The sequence below is a fragment of the Amblyomma maculatum genome, chromosome 10 (genome assembly GCF_055883805.1).
Source record: "Amblyomma maculatum isolate TAMU_Amacu chromosome 10, ASM5588380v1, whole genome shotgun sequence".
NCBI lineage: Eukaryota > Metazoa > Arthropoda > Arachnida > Ixodida > Ixodidae > Amblyomma > Amblyomma maculatum.
Window position 1 is genome coordinate 53,714,486 of NC_139353.1, and position 15,345 is coordinate 53,729,830.

Here is a 15,345-nt window from a genome sequence, read left to right on the forward strand (position 1 = left end):
CGTAAATTTTTTGTGCACTCCAAGTGTACGTTCAGTTACACTTCCGTGTGGAAAAACGTGCCATATTATACTACTCAGTACACCGAAATCAGCATGGCATTACCATTTTCATGGCTGTGCAAACTAGCCGTTGGTACTAATCACCAGGCTGCAATTAAACAATTTTCTGTAATTCTGTTATTTAGCTTGCTAAACGGCATTACTTCCAAAGCGACTGCTTCCTGCTGCAGCTGATAGGTTCTTCCTGAAATCGTTCTCCTTTTCAGCTGATATTTATAAATATGAAGAAAAAGTTCGCTGAAGGGCACGTTATATTGCCTTATTTCTTTCTTCAAAGGCGGCACATCCGGTCCTCTTACATAGCCTATAATCCCCCTCTCTCCCACACTCCTTCCTTCCGCCCCTCTAAAATCAAAATCCACCCTACCAAAATAGCATTTTTCCCCCTGCGCAGCTTCAACATTCGAGCAAAGAAGTGGTTGTAGTTGTTTCGTACCACGTGACAACCACCTCCGTCTTCTGCTACCGGAGGCGAGCATTAGACAACTTGATTGCTTAAAATCAATTTTAAGTCACATTTAGAACTACGTATTCCGGTTCAGTTTTGGGCGAGAGAGAGAGAGAGAGCTGTAGTGGACCGAACCACAACCTACTCGTGATTGCACACTCCGTAGCACGTTCATCTGAACAATGGAGTCCGCAGAAGAGGAGGAGAAGGAAGCAGGATCGGCCGTCATCATGCCTGGGCCCGGGCGGGTCCGTGCAAAATTTGGCGTTGAAGAGGTGGCGGCGGCGCCGTTCCTCGTTGCACCGAGTGCGTAGCATGTCTTGAATCGCTAGATCTGCTTGTCAGACCCAGTGGTCCCCCCAAAATTGGCCGTCATCATGCGGTGGTTCAGCGGCAACATGCTGCAGGCCATCGCCGAGGCCCACAGCCGCCGGGTCCTGCTGCTGGTGTTCGTCGAAGGCGACGACATGGCTTCGCAGAACATGCGTACCACCTTCGAGGACGCCGAGGTGAACAAGCTGCTGGACGTCATGGGTTGCGTGCCCATACGTCTCAGGGCCAACAGCAGCGCGTGCCGTCAGTTCACCCTCGTGTACCCTGTGACGGCCATCCCTTCGACGTTCTTCATCAGTTCCAGAGGCAATCTCGAGGCGTCCATGGTGGGCTTCACGGATCCGATATCGTTCGGTGACAGGCTCGCTTCGCTCATGGCCTCCAGCAACCTGAAGAAGGTTGACTCGGACATGCGTAACGTGAGCGAGGCGAGCCTTTCGGTGGACCGCATGATGCGTCTGAACCGCCATTCATCGACTGCGCGTCTGAATGCAGCTGCCGGAGCCGCACCGGTCATTAGCGATGGTGCCGGAGCTGCGCCACTGCAGCAACTGCCACCGGTCGAAGGCGGCGCCCATGCCAAGCGTAGCAAGAGTGAACGGCGTAAAAAGAAGCTGAAAAGAAACGAGGCCAATGTGCAGACCAGCATTGTCGTGCTTGCTGAGCAGTCAACACAAATCAATATGGATGACAGGCGGTCTTACAGCGGCCTTCTTCAAAGGCTGGCCACCATGGAGGAAGTGACGAATGTCCCTGATCCCACTATGCACGCAGCGGCCAAAGTTCATGGCGAGCTGGTCGGTGACCTCTTGTCTTTGATAGCGGACACCACAGACAAGAAGATATTGTGTATGCCGCCGGTTGAACGCTGCGAAAGTCCACGTGACGACCCCGCTGGAGGAGCTCCTGTCGGCAAAGAGCGAAGAAATGCGATTGCAGATGACAAAGGTGACACCGCCTCCGAGGCTGAAGACAGTCCTGAAGAAAAGGCCTCTACGAAGGGACCAAATGCTCCTAGGAGCAAGGAGGAAGTCAACGCCACCATGCCGCCCCCGCAACCTCCCCCGCCGCCTCCTCCGCCAGCGGCAGAAGCCGTTCGTAAAATTGAGCCTTCCGTCGCGCCTCTGGTCGCGGACGACGAAATAGACTCGGTGCTAGATGACGTATTAGACGGCCCCGCCCTGCTCGTAAAATTCGCAGTTCTGGCGCAAGAGTTTGCAGAAAAAGTTCTGGGAAGTTCACAGTGTGAGCACTCCCGCTCGATGTCACCGGACACTTCTGTCGAGACGACCAAGGCATCTACTGGAGAAGCGCGAAGGCAGCGAGAATCGGCGCAGAAGAAGCAGAAGCAAACAGCCAAAGGTGAAGCCGTGCCAACAAGGACAAGCGAGGGGCAGACCAAGAGGGAGAAGAGGAGACAGGAAGAGGTATCTAAGAGAGCATGTCAATTGGAAAGCATACAGACCAACGTTGGTGACGCTCCTGAAGCCATATCAGCTATGCAAGACGCGGCCCTCGAGCGGGCAGACGAGAAGGAACAGCCGACGAAGCGTAAGGCCTCAAGCCCGCGCTCTCAAAGGCAGTCACGTCCTTCGGACACACAACAGCACCAAGGCAAGCATGGCTCCGAGAAACGGAAGAAACAACGAGAAACCGCGGCCAAGGACCAAGGAGGAGACACGAAAAAACCGGCGGGATCTAGAAAAGCGGCTAAAAATGTCGCTAGCAGTGCAGTGAAGGACCAAGATGTTGATGCTCAAGGACTAGCAGAAAAAATTAAGCAGTTTGAGTCCGTCGCACAGGCTGCCAAGTCTGCTTCCGCTGACAAGAAAGCGAAAAAGCCCAAGAACTCTTCCAACGATAACCGCACAAAATCACCCGAGGTCGCACCTCGCAGCCAGAGTCAAATCCCGCTGCCTGTTGCACGAGAGCTCGAACCAAGCTTTACCGCTGTGCGCATGCGCCAGGGAATCGAAACCATAACCGAGGAGGCGACTGTCGTGAACGATTCTTGTCTTCCGGCATCGCAACCGGCCCCACAGTTGCAGCCACCTTCATCTGCGACTGCTCAGACGGAAGTCAAGGACACTGCGGAGGCTGTACCCAATTCACCAGTAAAGAGTGAGCTTGAAGTGAAAGCGCCGACAGATCAGATCATAGCTGCGCCCCGCAAGGCGAAGAATATGGGGCCGTCGAGTCCCAACAAAAGTAAGGAGTTTTTGACTGCCAGCAACTCCCAACTGGACGAAGGTCTTATTTTCCTCGCCGCGCATCACGCTAGCGACGAAAACGCCCTGACGAAAAAGGTACCGCGCAGAAAAGAGGACGAGGCAACCACTGGACCTGCGTATCAGCGCTTGGTGGAGAGTGACGGCGATGACGTAACCGTCGACGAGGAAATGGCGACCCGCAGGACGCCTTCAGCCGTGGCCTTAAGGACTGACATCGACTTGTTGGACGAAATGGCGCGCATGGCGTCAAGGCGTTCCCTTCTGTACCGAGCTTGTATTGAAGACTCAATGAATAACATCGTTAGGACCATGAACGACATGGAAGGCCAAACCTTGTCACTGAGCGTCGCTAGTTGCGTCAAACCTTCACGATCGAACCTTCACAAGGTAAGATCTAAGTAAAGCCTTGCAGAGGTCCCTGTTTCAAGGCGACTTTTGAAATCGGGTATATTGAACGGCCTGCCGTCACTATCCGCTTCGCTGCTGTGCCTTCAACCTTCAACAAGGTTGATGACTGGGCAAGTTGGTAAGGGTTCATATTTAACCAGCCAAAGGACGAGACACTAGGAAGAAGAGGACAGGACAAAGCTGTCCTGTCCTCTTCTCTCCTGTGTCTCGTCCTTTGGCTGGTTAAATATGAACCCTTCAACCTTCGGCTGACAGATAAGCAAATGTCACTCGGCAGTTACAAACCTTCTCCATTTCCCTCTCAATGTACTTACATCGTCGTTGAGCTTTTACATGCTCTTTGTGTGTGGATTCGCAAACTATCATATGGCCTAGACCACACTAGAACATTCTCTCCTTCCCACCCACATGTTCTAAAGGAACAGTTGACCAACCTGATTGAAGGCTCTGCAGCAACACTTTGTTTTGATAATGCAGTTCCCATTCGTTCGATTGACGGTAGTGTGAAATGTCAGGGTTCGTATAACCTCGTCGGACTTCTGACGACGAATTGATCTCATTTCAGGGTAGTTCATTTTTAGTAGCTTATTCAGTGAATCTTTTTGAACGCGAACAAGATATTGCTCTTAACCTGCTTGTATTACATTAGTGGCTGCATTCTGCACTGATACTGGATCAAACGATTTGTTAATCTGATCTCTGGTCTTACCAGAAGCCGCTCACATTGGCGAAGTGCAGGGGTAGAGAAAAGTTGAAATACTATTTTTTTTTCGACATTGTAGCATCCGGTATTTACTCTCTAGTCTGCCGTGCACAAAGTCAAATCGTTGACAGTTAAACGCGTGTTTCTGCACAAAGGTTCCAGCGACCGTAGTGCCCGCAACGGTCGCTCAGGCAGGAGGAGGAGGGCCAGAGGTTACAACGCCGGCCACCTCGAACAGCAAACAGCACGTGCACGTCACCATCAATGAGCAGAAGGAGGAGGACACCGAGAAGAGCGCCATCGCTGCCGGAGTCGCCACCGAGAGCCCGAAGACGACGCATCGCATCTCGTTGTCCGGCACCAACATCCGCAACAGGGCCCGGAACCGACCGTCGGCAATCCGCTTGGGCCAAACGCTGAGCACTGATCCCTCGCAAGGTTCCTGTCTTCGCAAATCGGCTAGCTTCACACCAACGGGCCACAACGAAAAGCACGATCAGGCGAGCATCCGATCGATAGGCGCTATCAGAAAGAGCCTTGGTGTCGATCATCGAATGAGAGTGACAGTGAAACCAAAAAGCGTTGAACCCTTGTAATCCTTTTTCCTGTTTCAAAAAATACTCGACGTTGTGGGACGCCGCTTTAATTTATTCCACTCGAGCCGTAAGGGCCCGGAGATCTTACGTTAGACTGGTTAAAATTTGGTACCGGAGTTCGTTGGTACCATTTCAATCAATAGCAAAAAAAAAAAAAAATAAATAAATAAATGAAAGAAAAAAAAGGCCAAGAAGTTGCCTATACCAGGATACAACTTCAAAAATAGCACTCGCTAAGTAGTTCAGATGAGGCTATCGTGCGCCAAAAGTATACTTGTTAACTAGGGGCAATGACAAGCCACGTGTGTATTACTGCGCTGAATAGTAAGCAGAATCAATTTATATTTGACTATACCAAACAAATCACATGAATCTGTGCCCGCGCCCGTGCTTGAAACCTGGGCATGAAATTCTAGGTTTTGGTTCGATGGTTAACGTTTTTTGTTTAGGTACTTAACGAAAAAAAAAAAGGTTTAAACGCGGACTACTTTTTGTCAAGGAGGAATTGTGCGTGGTGGTCACTGCAGATTTGGGTTGTATTCATCTATTGACCTATAAATTCTTTGTCTTGATTAGCTGTAGTTACTTCAGTCACGCCCTGCTACCTGCTGAACGCCGTCAGCTTCGATACTCCTCGAAAGGAACGTGAAGCTTGATGCTAAAGTTGGCGTAATGTTCAATGATTGTAAATCTTGCACTGGCTAGCCAATGATGCACATTTCACAAAGCTGTTAAACCGGTTCCCGAACGACCGTCCTCTTCATTCACGTCGCGGCGCGCCAACCGGCCTCCTATTCGGGCCTACGAGTGACGAGCTTTGGAAGTGGAGCTAGGCTGCCCCAGCTTCCGTACACAACTATTTAGTAAGAAGGGTACAAAGACCAGCAGTGTACTCGGCCTGGATACGAGGCCTCGGATAGAGACAAACTCTTCTGGGCGCAAGGAAGCCGTGTTCCGGAAAAATAGAAAATTTAACAAATTTTTTCATAGCGCGAATTTTGGAAACTTTTTCTTGTCTATATCATTCAATTATAAAATTAGAATTATACTGTAACAGCAGTACACGCCCCAAACACAAGTTAGTAAGTCATACGCACCACAACGCGTTCACTAGGAGTCCCTCTAGCATGCTTGGTACCAAGGGCCCTTCATGCCCATCTGGCATGCAGAGGTCGACCTGGACTGGAACCCGAATGGCGACAGATTTACTTCATTGAATATATTTCAAAGCTTTATTTTGAATGTGGGGTGTTTGAAATTCCCGCGCGAGGTCATGTGGTCGTGACATCGTAACTCTGTCGGCCAACCAGGACTCTTTTCGCACGAGTATTCCCTACACGCTAGTGCCACTAGTGCCGACAACAACTGTTACTACTATGCCGACGGCTCTTCGACTGATGACCTCACGGGCCCCGTTTTGTGGTGCAGAGCACAGCTCCTGCAGTGCAAACCGAAAGAGATGACGATCGAGAACCTGCTATATTTGTATTGTGAAGAGCAAGTATGTACGGTTGCATTATTTGTCCAAGCAAGGATACAATGCTGACTTTTTTCATTTCTTCCGTTCCTAGTTGCCCTCATCACATCGTGTTAAGAGTTCTAATGCATGCGATACAGTGTTTTAATGTTTTAGTTTTTTTTTTTTTAGTACACAAGCAAGTTTTGATTGTTCAGGAAGAGCGGGTCATATTCAGGTGGGAAACCACTTTTTGCTTGCTGTCCATTGATTTACATATTGTAAATCAAAACAAACCTGAATTATCCTATTAGGTATGCCTGCAGCCTTTCGCCGTGCTTCATGCACCACAAAATGGCTGCCTCTGTGACACAGGTGGATACTCCCTATACGCTTCACATAAAAGGCTCACCACTTTCCTGTGTAACTCCAGCATGAAGAAAAGCTCTAGATACATTACTATATTAGAGACACCAGGTAGTCGAAATTTCCGGAGTCCTCCACTACGGCGTCTCTCATAGCCTGAGTTGCTTTGGGACGTTAAACCCTACAAACCAAGCCAAACCTAATTTAGCGCTACCGCTGACCGCCACCGTCTTCCGCTACCACGTGAGCGTAGTACGTACGCGCAGGTCACCTTATGACGGCACATGGCACCTCGTTCCCGTCAAATGCCGGCGGATTTGGGACGCAGGGGCCAATCAGTGCATGCGCCGCTGACGTCGCGTGGTAGCGGTAAACGGTGGCGGTAGCGCTAAACTGCAAGTCTCTATTAGAGAGATTTAGCTTACCGTGCTCCGCGATCCACCACCGCGACCCTCTACCGCGCGTGGGCGGGGCGCACAAGCTGATTGCTCCCGACGCGGCAGGTCTATGTGCCGACATCAAGTATGTGGCGCCACCTATCGGCGTCAAGGGAATCTGGGCATGCGCAGTGGAACACGCGGTGGTGGATCACCGTAGCGGATCGCGGGTCACGGTAAGCTAAATCTCTCTATTGTGATTATAAATTACCACTGCGATATCCCTCGTCATTGCAGGCGAGCATCGTGCTCAACCTTCCCGACGGCAGCTCTGTGCTGCGCTCGTTCCCCACCAACTCGTACCTGGACGAAGTGCGCTGGTACACGGAGGAGCTGCTGGCCAGGGTGCTGCCCACCTGCTTCCCTTTCACCATTGCGCGCACCAACCCGCTGCGGGAGTTTTCGCGCGAGGATTACCGCAAGACGCTGGAGCAGCTGCGACTGGCACCCTCGGCTACGCTGCTGGTGCTACCCAGGTCCGGCGATGCGCGCGTGTCGCCTTTGTACTTTATAATTAGCTCGTGCCTTAAAACAGCACTCATGAATTCCCTTTTGTGGCCAACTGAATTGCACTATGGTCCAAACTTATATAGGGAACACCTGATAAGTGTTACGGTACTGATTAATGATATCAAATGCGTCTCTCACAGCCTGAGTCGCTTTGGGACGTTAAACCCCACAAACCAACCAATGATATCAAATCCTTATTCTCGCCATGTTCTCTATACTTGGAGGGCTGCAGAAAAAAAGCTGTCAATAGGCAACTTGAGTCCGCCACCTTATATAAAAGCCGGCGTCTCGGAAGCACCAAATATCACACAATAAACATGTCGCCCCGCCGGGGTGGCGCAGTGGTTACGGCGCTCGACTACTGTTCCCAAGGATGCGGGATCGAATCCCGGCCTCGGCGGCCGCTTTTCGATGGAGGCGAAAAGCAAGGCGCCCGTGTGCTGTGCGATGTCAGTGCACGTTAAAGAACCCCAGGTGGTCGAAATTTCCGGAGTCCTCCACTACGGCGTCTCTCATAGCCTGAGTCGCTTTGGGACGTTAAACCCCACAAACCAACCAACCAACAATAAACATGTCAAGATACTGGCTTAATCTGGCTCAGATCTGACTTAATCAGATGTGCTTTCCAGTCTTTATGATTTTACCACCGGTCACAAGCTGATGTATCCTTATCAGAGAGCGAGCTGCTTTTAAAATTTACTGATTTATTTGTAAATGACAGGTACTGAAATTTTATTGGTCCCGATCGTAGTACCAATATAGGATTGGATGTTCCCCTTAAGTTTGGGCTGTACTGTAAATGGCGCCACTACAAAGTTGGGTGTTCCAGTTAAGCGTGGAGCGTGTTGTACATGCCACCCGGCCCGGGTATACTGCAGGTCCGCGGCCCAGGGCGAAAGCGGCGCTGCGGCTCTGATGCCCTCCATGGGCGGCGAGCCATTCTGGGTCGTCATGCTCCGCCTGGTGTTCGGAACGCTCGTAGCCACGCCCATCTCGCTTATCTGCAACCTGCTGAGCCCACATGACGACGAGATGGCGGCGGCCCCCGAGGCCTACCTTACTGGAAGCCTGGGCGGCAGCTCGACACTGTCGGCGCTGCCACCTGCCACGGCAGCCGCAGCCGCCGTCCTGTCGGCGCCACCGCCTCTACGTAGCGTCAGCAGCGGAGGACTGCGTCGCCGGAACTCCAGTCGCACGGAGAACTTCGACATCTTCTGAGACGTGTCCACTGGCGTTGCTATAACGCTACGCTTCCCGGACAGCCTTCGATGGCACTGCGTCCTTTTTGATGAAGACGAGTAGCCATGGTCACATGTAGAACTACTGTCCGGTCTGGCTGACGTGCAGTGTCATTTACGTCATTTTCGGGCAAGATAGAACCTTGAAGGTGGGGGCAAAATGAGGTGCGAGCAAAATCCATCGCTGCCCGGAGCTCGCCATCATTTGAGGACTGTGGGGCGACGGAAAAGAAATCCGAAGATGAGACCCTTCCCCAAGCAGCGTACGGATTCAGCGCAGCTACCATCTTGGTCCTTGGGAAAAGCTGGCAAAAAAAAATGCAAATCCACGCCGTTACACGATTTGTTGTGTTTATGTGAGGACGTTTTTGTGAGAACGTTATAGATCGATGGGAAGCTTGTGTACTCCATCAGGAGTATCACGTTTTTACGTCTCTGTGCGCGCAGGTCTTGTTCACAAGCACATTTTTTTTAAATGGTAAACTGCAAACTCGGTGTGATGCTTTCGAGTTTTCCTATATAGGCTATTCATGAAAAGTCGATCGCGCTGCGCACCTATGCATGCTCGGAATGATCCGGCTTATCACTACTGATCGCCTGTTTCAAAAAAATACCAGCAAAATAATTTTCACTATCGCGTCGCGGCCACATTATCGAGACAGCCTTGTCTGGCAAGTCAGATAATCCCTCTCCAAGTCGCGACGGGGAAAACGCTTTCAGTACCCTTTCATTGCGCAGTTTATTCAGTCGCTTGATCTGCCAGAGTGAGCGTTCAGTTTTGAACCTCGCAGCCATGTCCGCTGCATGTGAACACATTGATCGCGTACACTACCTGTCTGCAAGTATTTTGTCAAATACCACCGTTTTTGCCCCATATATAAAAATCTGCTTTGATTGCGGGAGGTTGCTACATTTCAAAAGGACACGTGACAGTTGAATTCAACCACGGCATAACAGTCAGAAGCAGTTGTGTCACAGCGCTCAGTTAAACTCAACTTGTTTCAGCACCTGACATTGTTTTGCAACGACGTGCAACGCGGGGCAAGCATCCGAACACAGTTAGGCAAAGCAAAAGCGTCGTTTTGCTTTGTTAGGCTTAGGTTTTACATGGACATACATGGTTTCATTGCGATTAAATTACCGAGGGTACATGGAGTCCAGGACGCCGTCATCAAGAGGGAACGCGTGATGCTGTATCTGTCTCAAAGGTCAAGGTCAAATGTCAAAGGTGAAGTGGTGGTAAGCCCTAGGTGGTGCCATGGTTAGCTATATAGCCACATTGTGACCTCTGGCTCATCGAAGGTCAAATTTGATCTTGGTTGATACACGGCGCAGTGAAGCTCTTTCTCCCCCAATCTGTGACCACACTGTGGCTAAGGGGTCGTGCATGGTATACATTTCTGCGAGATGAGGGTTTCAATGCAGATGCGTCACTTTCAAAAAGATACCTTCGGAAGGCGAGTCCAATCCTGCGAGCGGGTGGGCTCGAAAAGTGTTGCTCTCGACCGGACAAGGGTGCGGTTGGTCACGACCGGACTTGAGCGGCGGCGGAGCGGTTTCCAAGAATGCGCCGCCGCACGAGTCCGGCCTCAGCTCGGTGATGGGTAATCTGTGCCCTTCGCAACTTCCGTTTTGCGTAAAATAGCGGAACGAGATCTTTGGTAATATGGACGCAACAGCAGTTTGTCCCCAGCTCTGACCGCGTAACAGAAGCAAGCTCCGAAACTACGCGTACCTTGATAGATGAGGCGAGCTTATATAGTTTGAATCTGTCTTGAAGCAGAGGCGTTTCTCCTTTCCTTAAACTGAGGCTGTTGATGCCGTTTGACAGTGCTTGCATTGCCGTATTCTTGCAATTCACAATAAGACACCTGTTTCTGTGACTGAAGGCAGTGTCTATCTATTGTGCCGGCAGCCGGCACAATTTTCGCAGCGAAATTCTCGCGGCAGTCGGCTTCTGCTGTGTCTAGAAAGCGATGAGACATTTTCCTCTGGCAGTGACTGACCGTATTTCGGTGTCTGGTTTTTCATACTTTCACGGCCGCCTTTCGACCGTGCTCCTACTGGTATTTGCGTACGCCGGAATGTTATTGGGAAACATTTTTGGACAGCGAGAGAACGCGAGCACGGACGTACCTGAGCAGTATTTTGAGCTAGTCGTCACGCACGCAGGCGAAACATTACCGAGCTTTTCATCACAACGGAATCGCAGCATTGAGGTTTGTATACCGCTATGGAGCTGTCTCAGCAGAGCTTAGATTGTCCTTTTTGTCTATACTTGGCGCAGACAGTCACTCATTGATTAAAAACAGAGCGCAACCCACGACAAAGCACAAGCGAAGAAGCACATACCCCAAGCGCTAACTACAGCCAGAATTTCCACCTCCGCTTCTGGCTTTGCTGTGTTGCATGCATAGAAATCTTTTGAGGAGTGGAAGCATGGCTCGAGTATTTTGGAACAGTATATAATTTTGGAACAGCTGTATAATCGAGCCATTTAGGAGCAGCTTTAGAGAAATAAAACGAGTTCTGGAGCATTCGAACTACGTTTTTGAGTGTGTTTCCAGAGACACTATCAATATTTGCAATCTTCTGTTCCTGAAATACAAAAATATAACCAACTCCTTTTTATTCAACGTTCAATGCTTTGCTGACTGCGCACGAATCTCTGACAAGACAAAGAGCAAGAATATGCACAGATGCTTAATTTAACGTAACTGACCTGAACAAGTTACACCTCGTGCAGACTGCAACACACTCTCGCGCTGGACATTGCCCGTCGCCATCTCCATCAGCTTCTACCTGTGCGCAAAAGCTTTCTCACGTCTTACTAGGTGTGACTACGGTAAACAAATTTGTTTCCTATGAAAATCGTGACGTAGCTGTTCTTAGTGCAACGTTCCGGGTGACGTCACACTATTTCGCTGCGTGCAGGGAACAAAAAAAAAACAAAAAAGAGCTGCTTGCGATACCGGGCTGCTGAAGAGTTGTCAAGTTCTGCACCCGGATGTGTCCGAAATAAACAGCGCCGGGGGAACCGGGACCTAGAATCGACTTCTGTCAAATTTCACTCAGGGACTTCTACCGACTGCTGGGTAGAGAAGAGACTGTCGATATTAAATCAAACGACACCGAAACCTGCATTCTTTCTTTACACCAGAGGCCGGGATTACAATAATGTCAGGAGCTCTGAATCGCAGAAAACCTGAAGGCTTCTTCGTTTGAAGGGTATCACTGCATCGAGCTACCAGACCTCGCGTACTGAAGTCGATCTCTGCGTTGTCATTTGAGGCGAGAAGACAGAATTAGTAAACATAATGCTCATAAAAACACAGGAAGAACACCCCTCACATTCTCAACTTTATGTTGATGCGCTTCGCACTATTCGTCGGCCAACAAAAGAATGGTAATATTTGGTGAGTAGCTTTACGTCACGTACTGATGGGACACTCGGGTACCAGACGAAATTGTGCCCTGGGGGCAGCTCAACTCAGAGCAAACTTTAATAGCACAAGCACTAAAGATAATGTTTTGCGCCAGGCGTGTTCATATCTCACAGAAGCGTCTCTTTCCTGCGTGCTCGCAGTGCTCGTCTTCCAGTCAATCGCCTCTGTACTACGCCACCACCTCAAGCAGTCATGGCGCTACGCCACGTGAGCCATTCTCTGTACATCGCTGGGGATGCGTTCTTCGTCGCGAATTTATTTCCGTCCCCTGTCCAGGTAGGCTCGAAACACAAAGCCCAACTTCACTGAAGCGAGACAATGTCTCTCATCCACTAGAGATGCGTCACACGCGCTACATATGTCGAAACTCTCAGCAGTATAGGTACACAACCATTCCACAAAAACAACCTCTCCAGCACCCCGCGCGTTCCATGCATTATTCCGCCGAGCGGATGTAATCTTCGCGTCGCCTCTCGCCGTGAGGATTCGGATCGCAGACCATATTACAAACACGTCCTCTCTGCTCCACTCCAGCCATGAGGGCTACCACAACACGGGCCATGAGTATCGAACTTTATAAGTATTCATCAACGAAATCAGTTTGTACCTATTCTCCTAATTTATTTCGAGAGGAAACTTTTCTCAATAATGAAAGCTTCATCGCGTTAAACGTGCAACATATTTTACCACTTTAGAGCCGCAGTGGAAGAAGAACTTGAAGTTCGACCATGATTCGCTTTGCCACATGTCGCCGGACAAATTTGTGACATACTGTAACGGCAGAATTAGGTAAATGATACAAGAAAATAAAAGTAAAACTCACCTCTTACTGGCCACAGACACGAGAGCTGCAAGGAAATCCCCGTGTCCAGCCGTATATCCGAGCCTGCGGATCACCGGCAGTCCGGCACTCGCAGCTAAGCTCGACAGCAGAGCGTACTCACTGCACGTGCACCTACGCTACCTACGCGCAGCATCGCCCTAGTCCAGTCACTCCGCAGGTGAAGGCACGCCTTTTGCGTACGCTCAGCGCACGAGACGGACAGGGACGAGTTCTTTGTTTGCTTTTCTTGCATTCCACCATTATTTCCTCTTTCTCACTTCGTTTCTTCTCCCTCTTGAACTACCCCATCTCTCTTTCCCTCTTTCCATTTCCCTATCCTTTATGCAATGTAAGGGGCTTTGTGAATTCTATTTTTGGCTCACGCACTCAACCACGGCATGACGCCACGGAGGCCGTCATCGTTGTGTACAGTGGCAGCCGGCACCATTCACTGCGGGCGTGGTTAGCTGGGTTAGCAGGGGAGCCGGTTTCCTGGACAAGGGACAAAATTATGACAACGCGTGACAGGTGTCAGAGAAAAACGAAGATGTTACGCGAGTGAAAACGTCGACCGAGCTTAGTCTTTCTCGCGTACAAGTTGTTGAGGTTTTCGTGCAACTCGCATCGAATCAAGAGGCATTGAAACCAAAGGAAAATGAAACGCTATTTTCTTCTTTTCCCCCCTTATCATTTCCGACTCCTGTTTTTAAGTTTTGCTTTCTCCTTCTTAATTGTCAATAACGTAGATAATGAAAGAGAAGACAACACCCTTGGTTGTGACGGAAGGACTATTCTAGCTGCATTTTCTTCTACTGGCTGTCTTGCATTTTTTTTTCTACTTGAACAACGATAACAAAAACAAAAAATAATAAAATTTTGTCGCCATACAATTCTCCCTTTCTTTTTCTTTCCATGCAATCTTATCATTCTTCCCACTTTTCTTTGTTTTTTTTCTCGCGAACACGAGTTTGAAATTACAGAACAATACATTTTCCTCACCCGCCTTTTACGACACAACTACAGCAATTGAACGACGTGGTGTTGAAGTCATATGTTGTTCGAGTAAAAGTTGGCTGAACGAAGTGAACCACTCGTTTTAATTAAAGTGAGAAAACTGCCACAATTTTCTGCTCATCTTCAGTGCTCATCATTGCCACCTCCGTAAGCTGGACATGTACAGGGTCGTGCACTCTTAAGGTGAACGCACGAAGAGGTGGTCGCTCTCTTCGAAGCGCCGTAGAGGTCAACATGGCTGCATATCCGAAGGAAAATGGATCTGAAGAAACCTGGAGGTGGTGCTTCTTCCGACCTACTAATTAGCTCCTTTGCGTGGCCGACTCGTGCGCAATGCCGCTTTGAGCAGAGCGGCAACGGGCTCACGTGTACACCTTAACAGCGGACGACCCTGTACATATACTTACACAGCCTCTCGCTTCTTTGCAATCATTTTCGCTTCACAAATCCACCATGCCACGTGAGGTGTCAGAGATGACACAGATCTCTCCTTCCATCTGACAGGCTTCGTGATTTTGAATGCGGTGGCAACGGAGCATAAGCGCATGGGCTCACTTTTCCGCGGGGAACACTCAGCCCCCGTTTGCACATCCTCCCGGACCACCTGCGCGAAAGTACGTCGGCAGAAAAAAAAAAAAAAATGAAACAAACAATGGGAAACAAAAAGTTTGTGAGCAAAAAATATAAAAAAATGCACGGGTAAGTGCTCGCATTATGGGAAGACACTTCTGAAGTGTCTTCCCATTGTCCACGAACGCCTTTCTCGGGCCCACTGTCTGGGACTTTTTATATTAAGATTACCAACAAATACGAAGGTGCGTCCTGCCCGGGACCGTGGAAGCTTAGTGAGCGTGAAAAGTTGGTCACACGAACGGCTAGCGGATAAATGAATTCTTCGCCACAAGAAAAGAACAGACCATGAACCGTGGCAGAGTGGGCGAGGAGGCACAAAAGAACCTTGTAACACTGGACGGCGTTACGTTTTGTACGCCGTCCTCTTCTGGGCTGGCGCATCTTTCAGGAAGTTTGTATTTTAATATAACCTTTGTGTACGGCAACGCCCTCTTGCGGAGCCTCTTTCTGTCATGTGTAACTGTTGCTTTCAGCCTCTGCCGCGGACTTTCCACACGGCTTGCCGGCGACGGGCACCGCCTTTTTGCTGCTACTGATCCTATTTCGGCCACAACCGCGTCATCTTTCTTACCCGTCTTTATCATCATGATCTTTCGCGAAGACCGTCACTCCACCCCATTATGTGTCCCGCCAACGTCTACGT

The 15,345-nt window shown here is 49.7% G+C and overlaps 1 protein-coding gene across 1 annotated transcript; it reads left to right on the forward strand.

Moving 5' to 3' along the window:
• Positions 1-885: 885 nt before the first annotated feature.
• LOC146176453 (uncharacterized) lies at positions 886-9,823 on the forward strand. Its single transcript, XM_084581301.1, has 5 exons — positions 886-3,470; positions 4,193-4,220; positions 4,339-4,683; positions 7,276-7,514; positions 8,427-9,823. The coding sequence occupies exons 1-5, from the start codon at positions 886-888 to the stop codon at positions 8,764-8,766; spliced, it is 3,537 nt and encodes a 1,178-aa protein (XP_084437427.1). The 3' UTR covers positions 8,767-9,823.
• The last annotated feature ends 5,522 nt before the right edge of the window (positions 9,824-15,345 follow it).

Excerpts from the sequence above, each read along its gene's own strand:
- LOC146176453 (XM_084581301.1), top strand. The coding sequence starts at position 886 with ATGCGGTGGTTCAGCGGCAACATGCTGCAGGCCATCGCCGAGGCCCAC. Across the intron at positions 3,471-4,192 it reads CTTCACAAGGTAAGATCTAA|AAGCCGCTCACATTGGCGAA; the intron begins GTAAAGCCTTGC and ends TGGTCTTACCAG. Across the intron at positions 4,684-7,275 it reads ACAACGAAAAGCACGATCAG|GCGAGCATCGTGCTCAACCT; the intron begins GCGAGCATCCGA and ends TCGTCATTGCAG.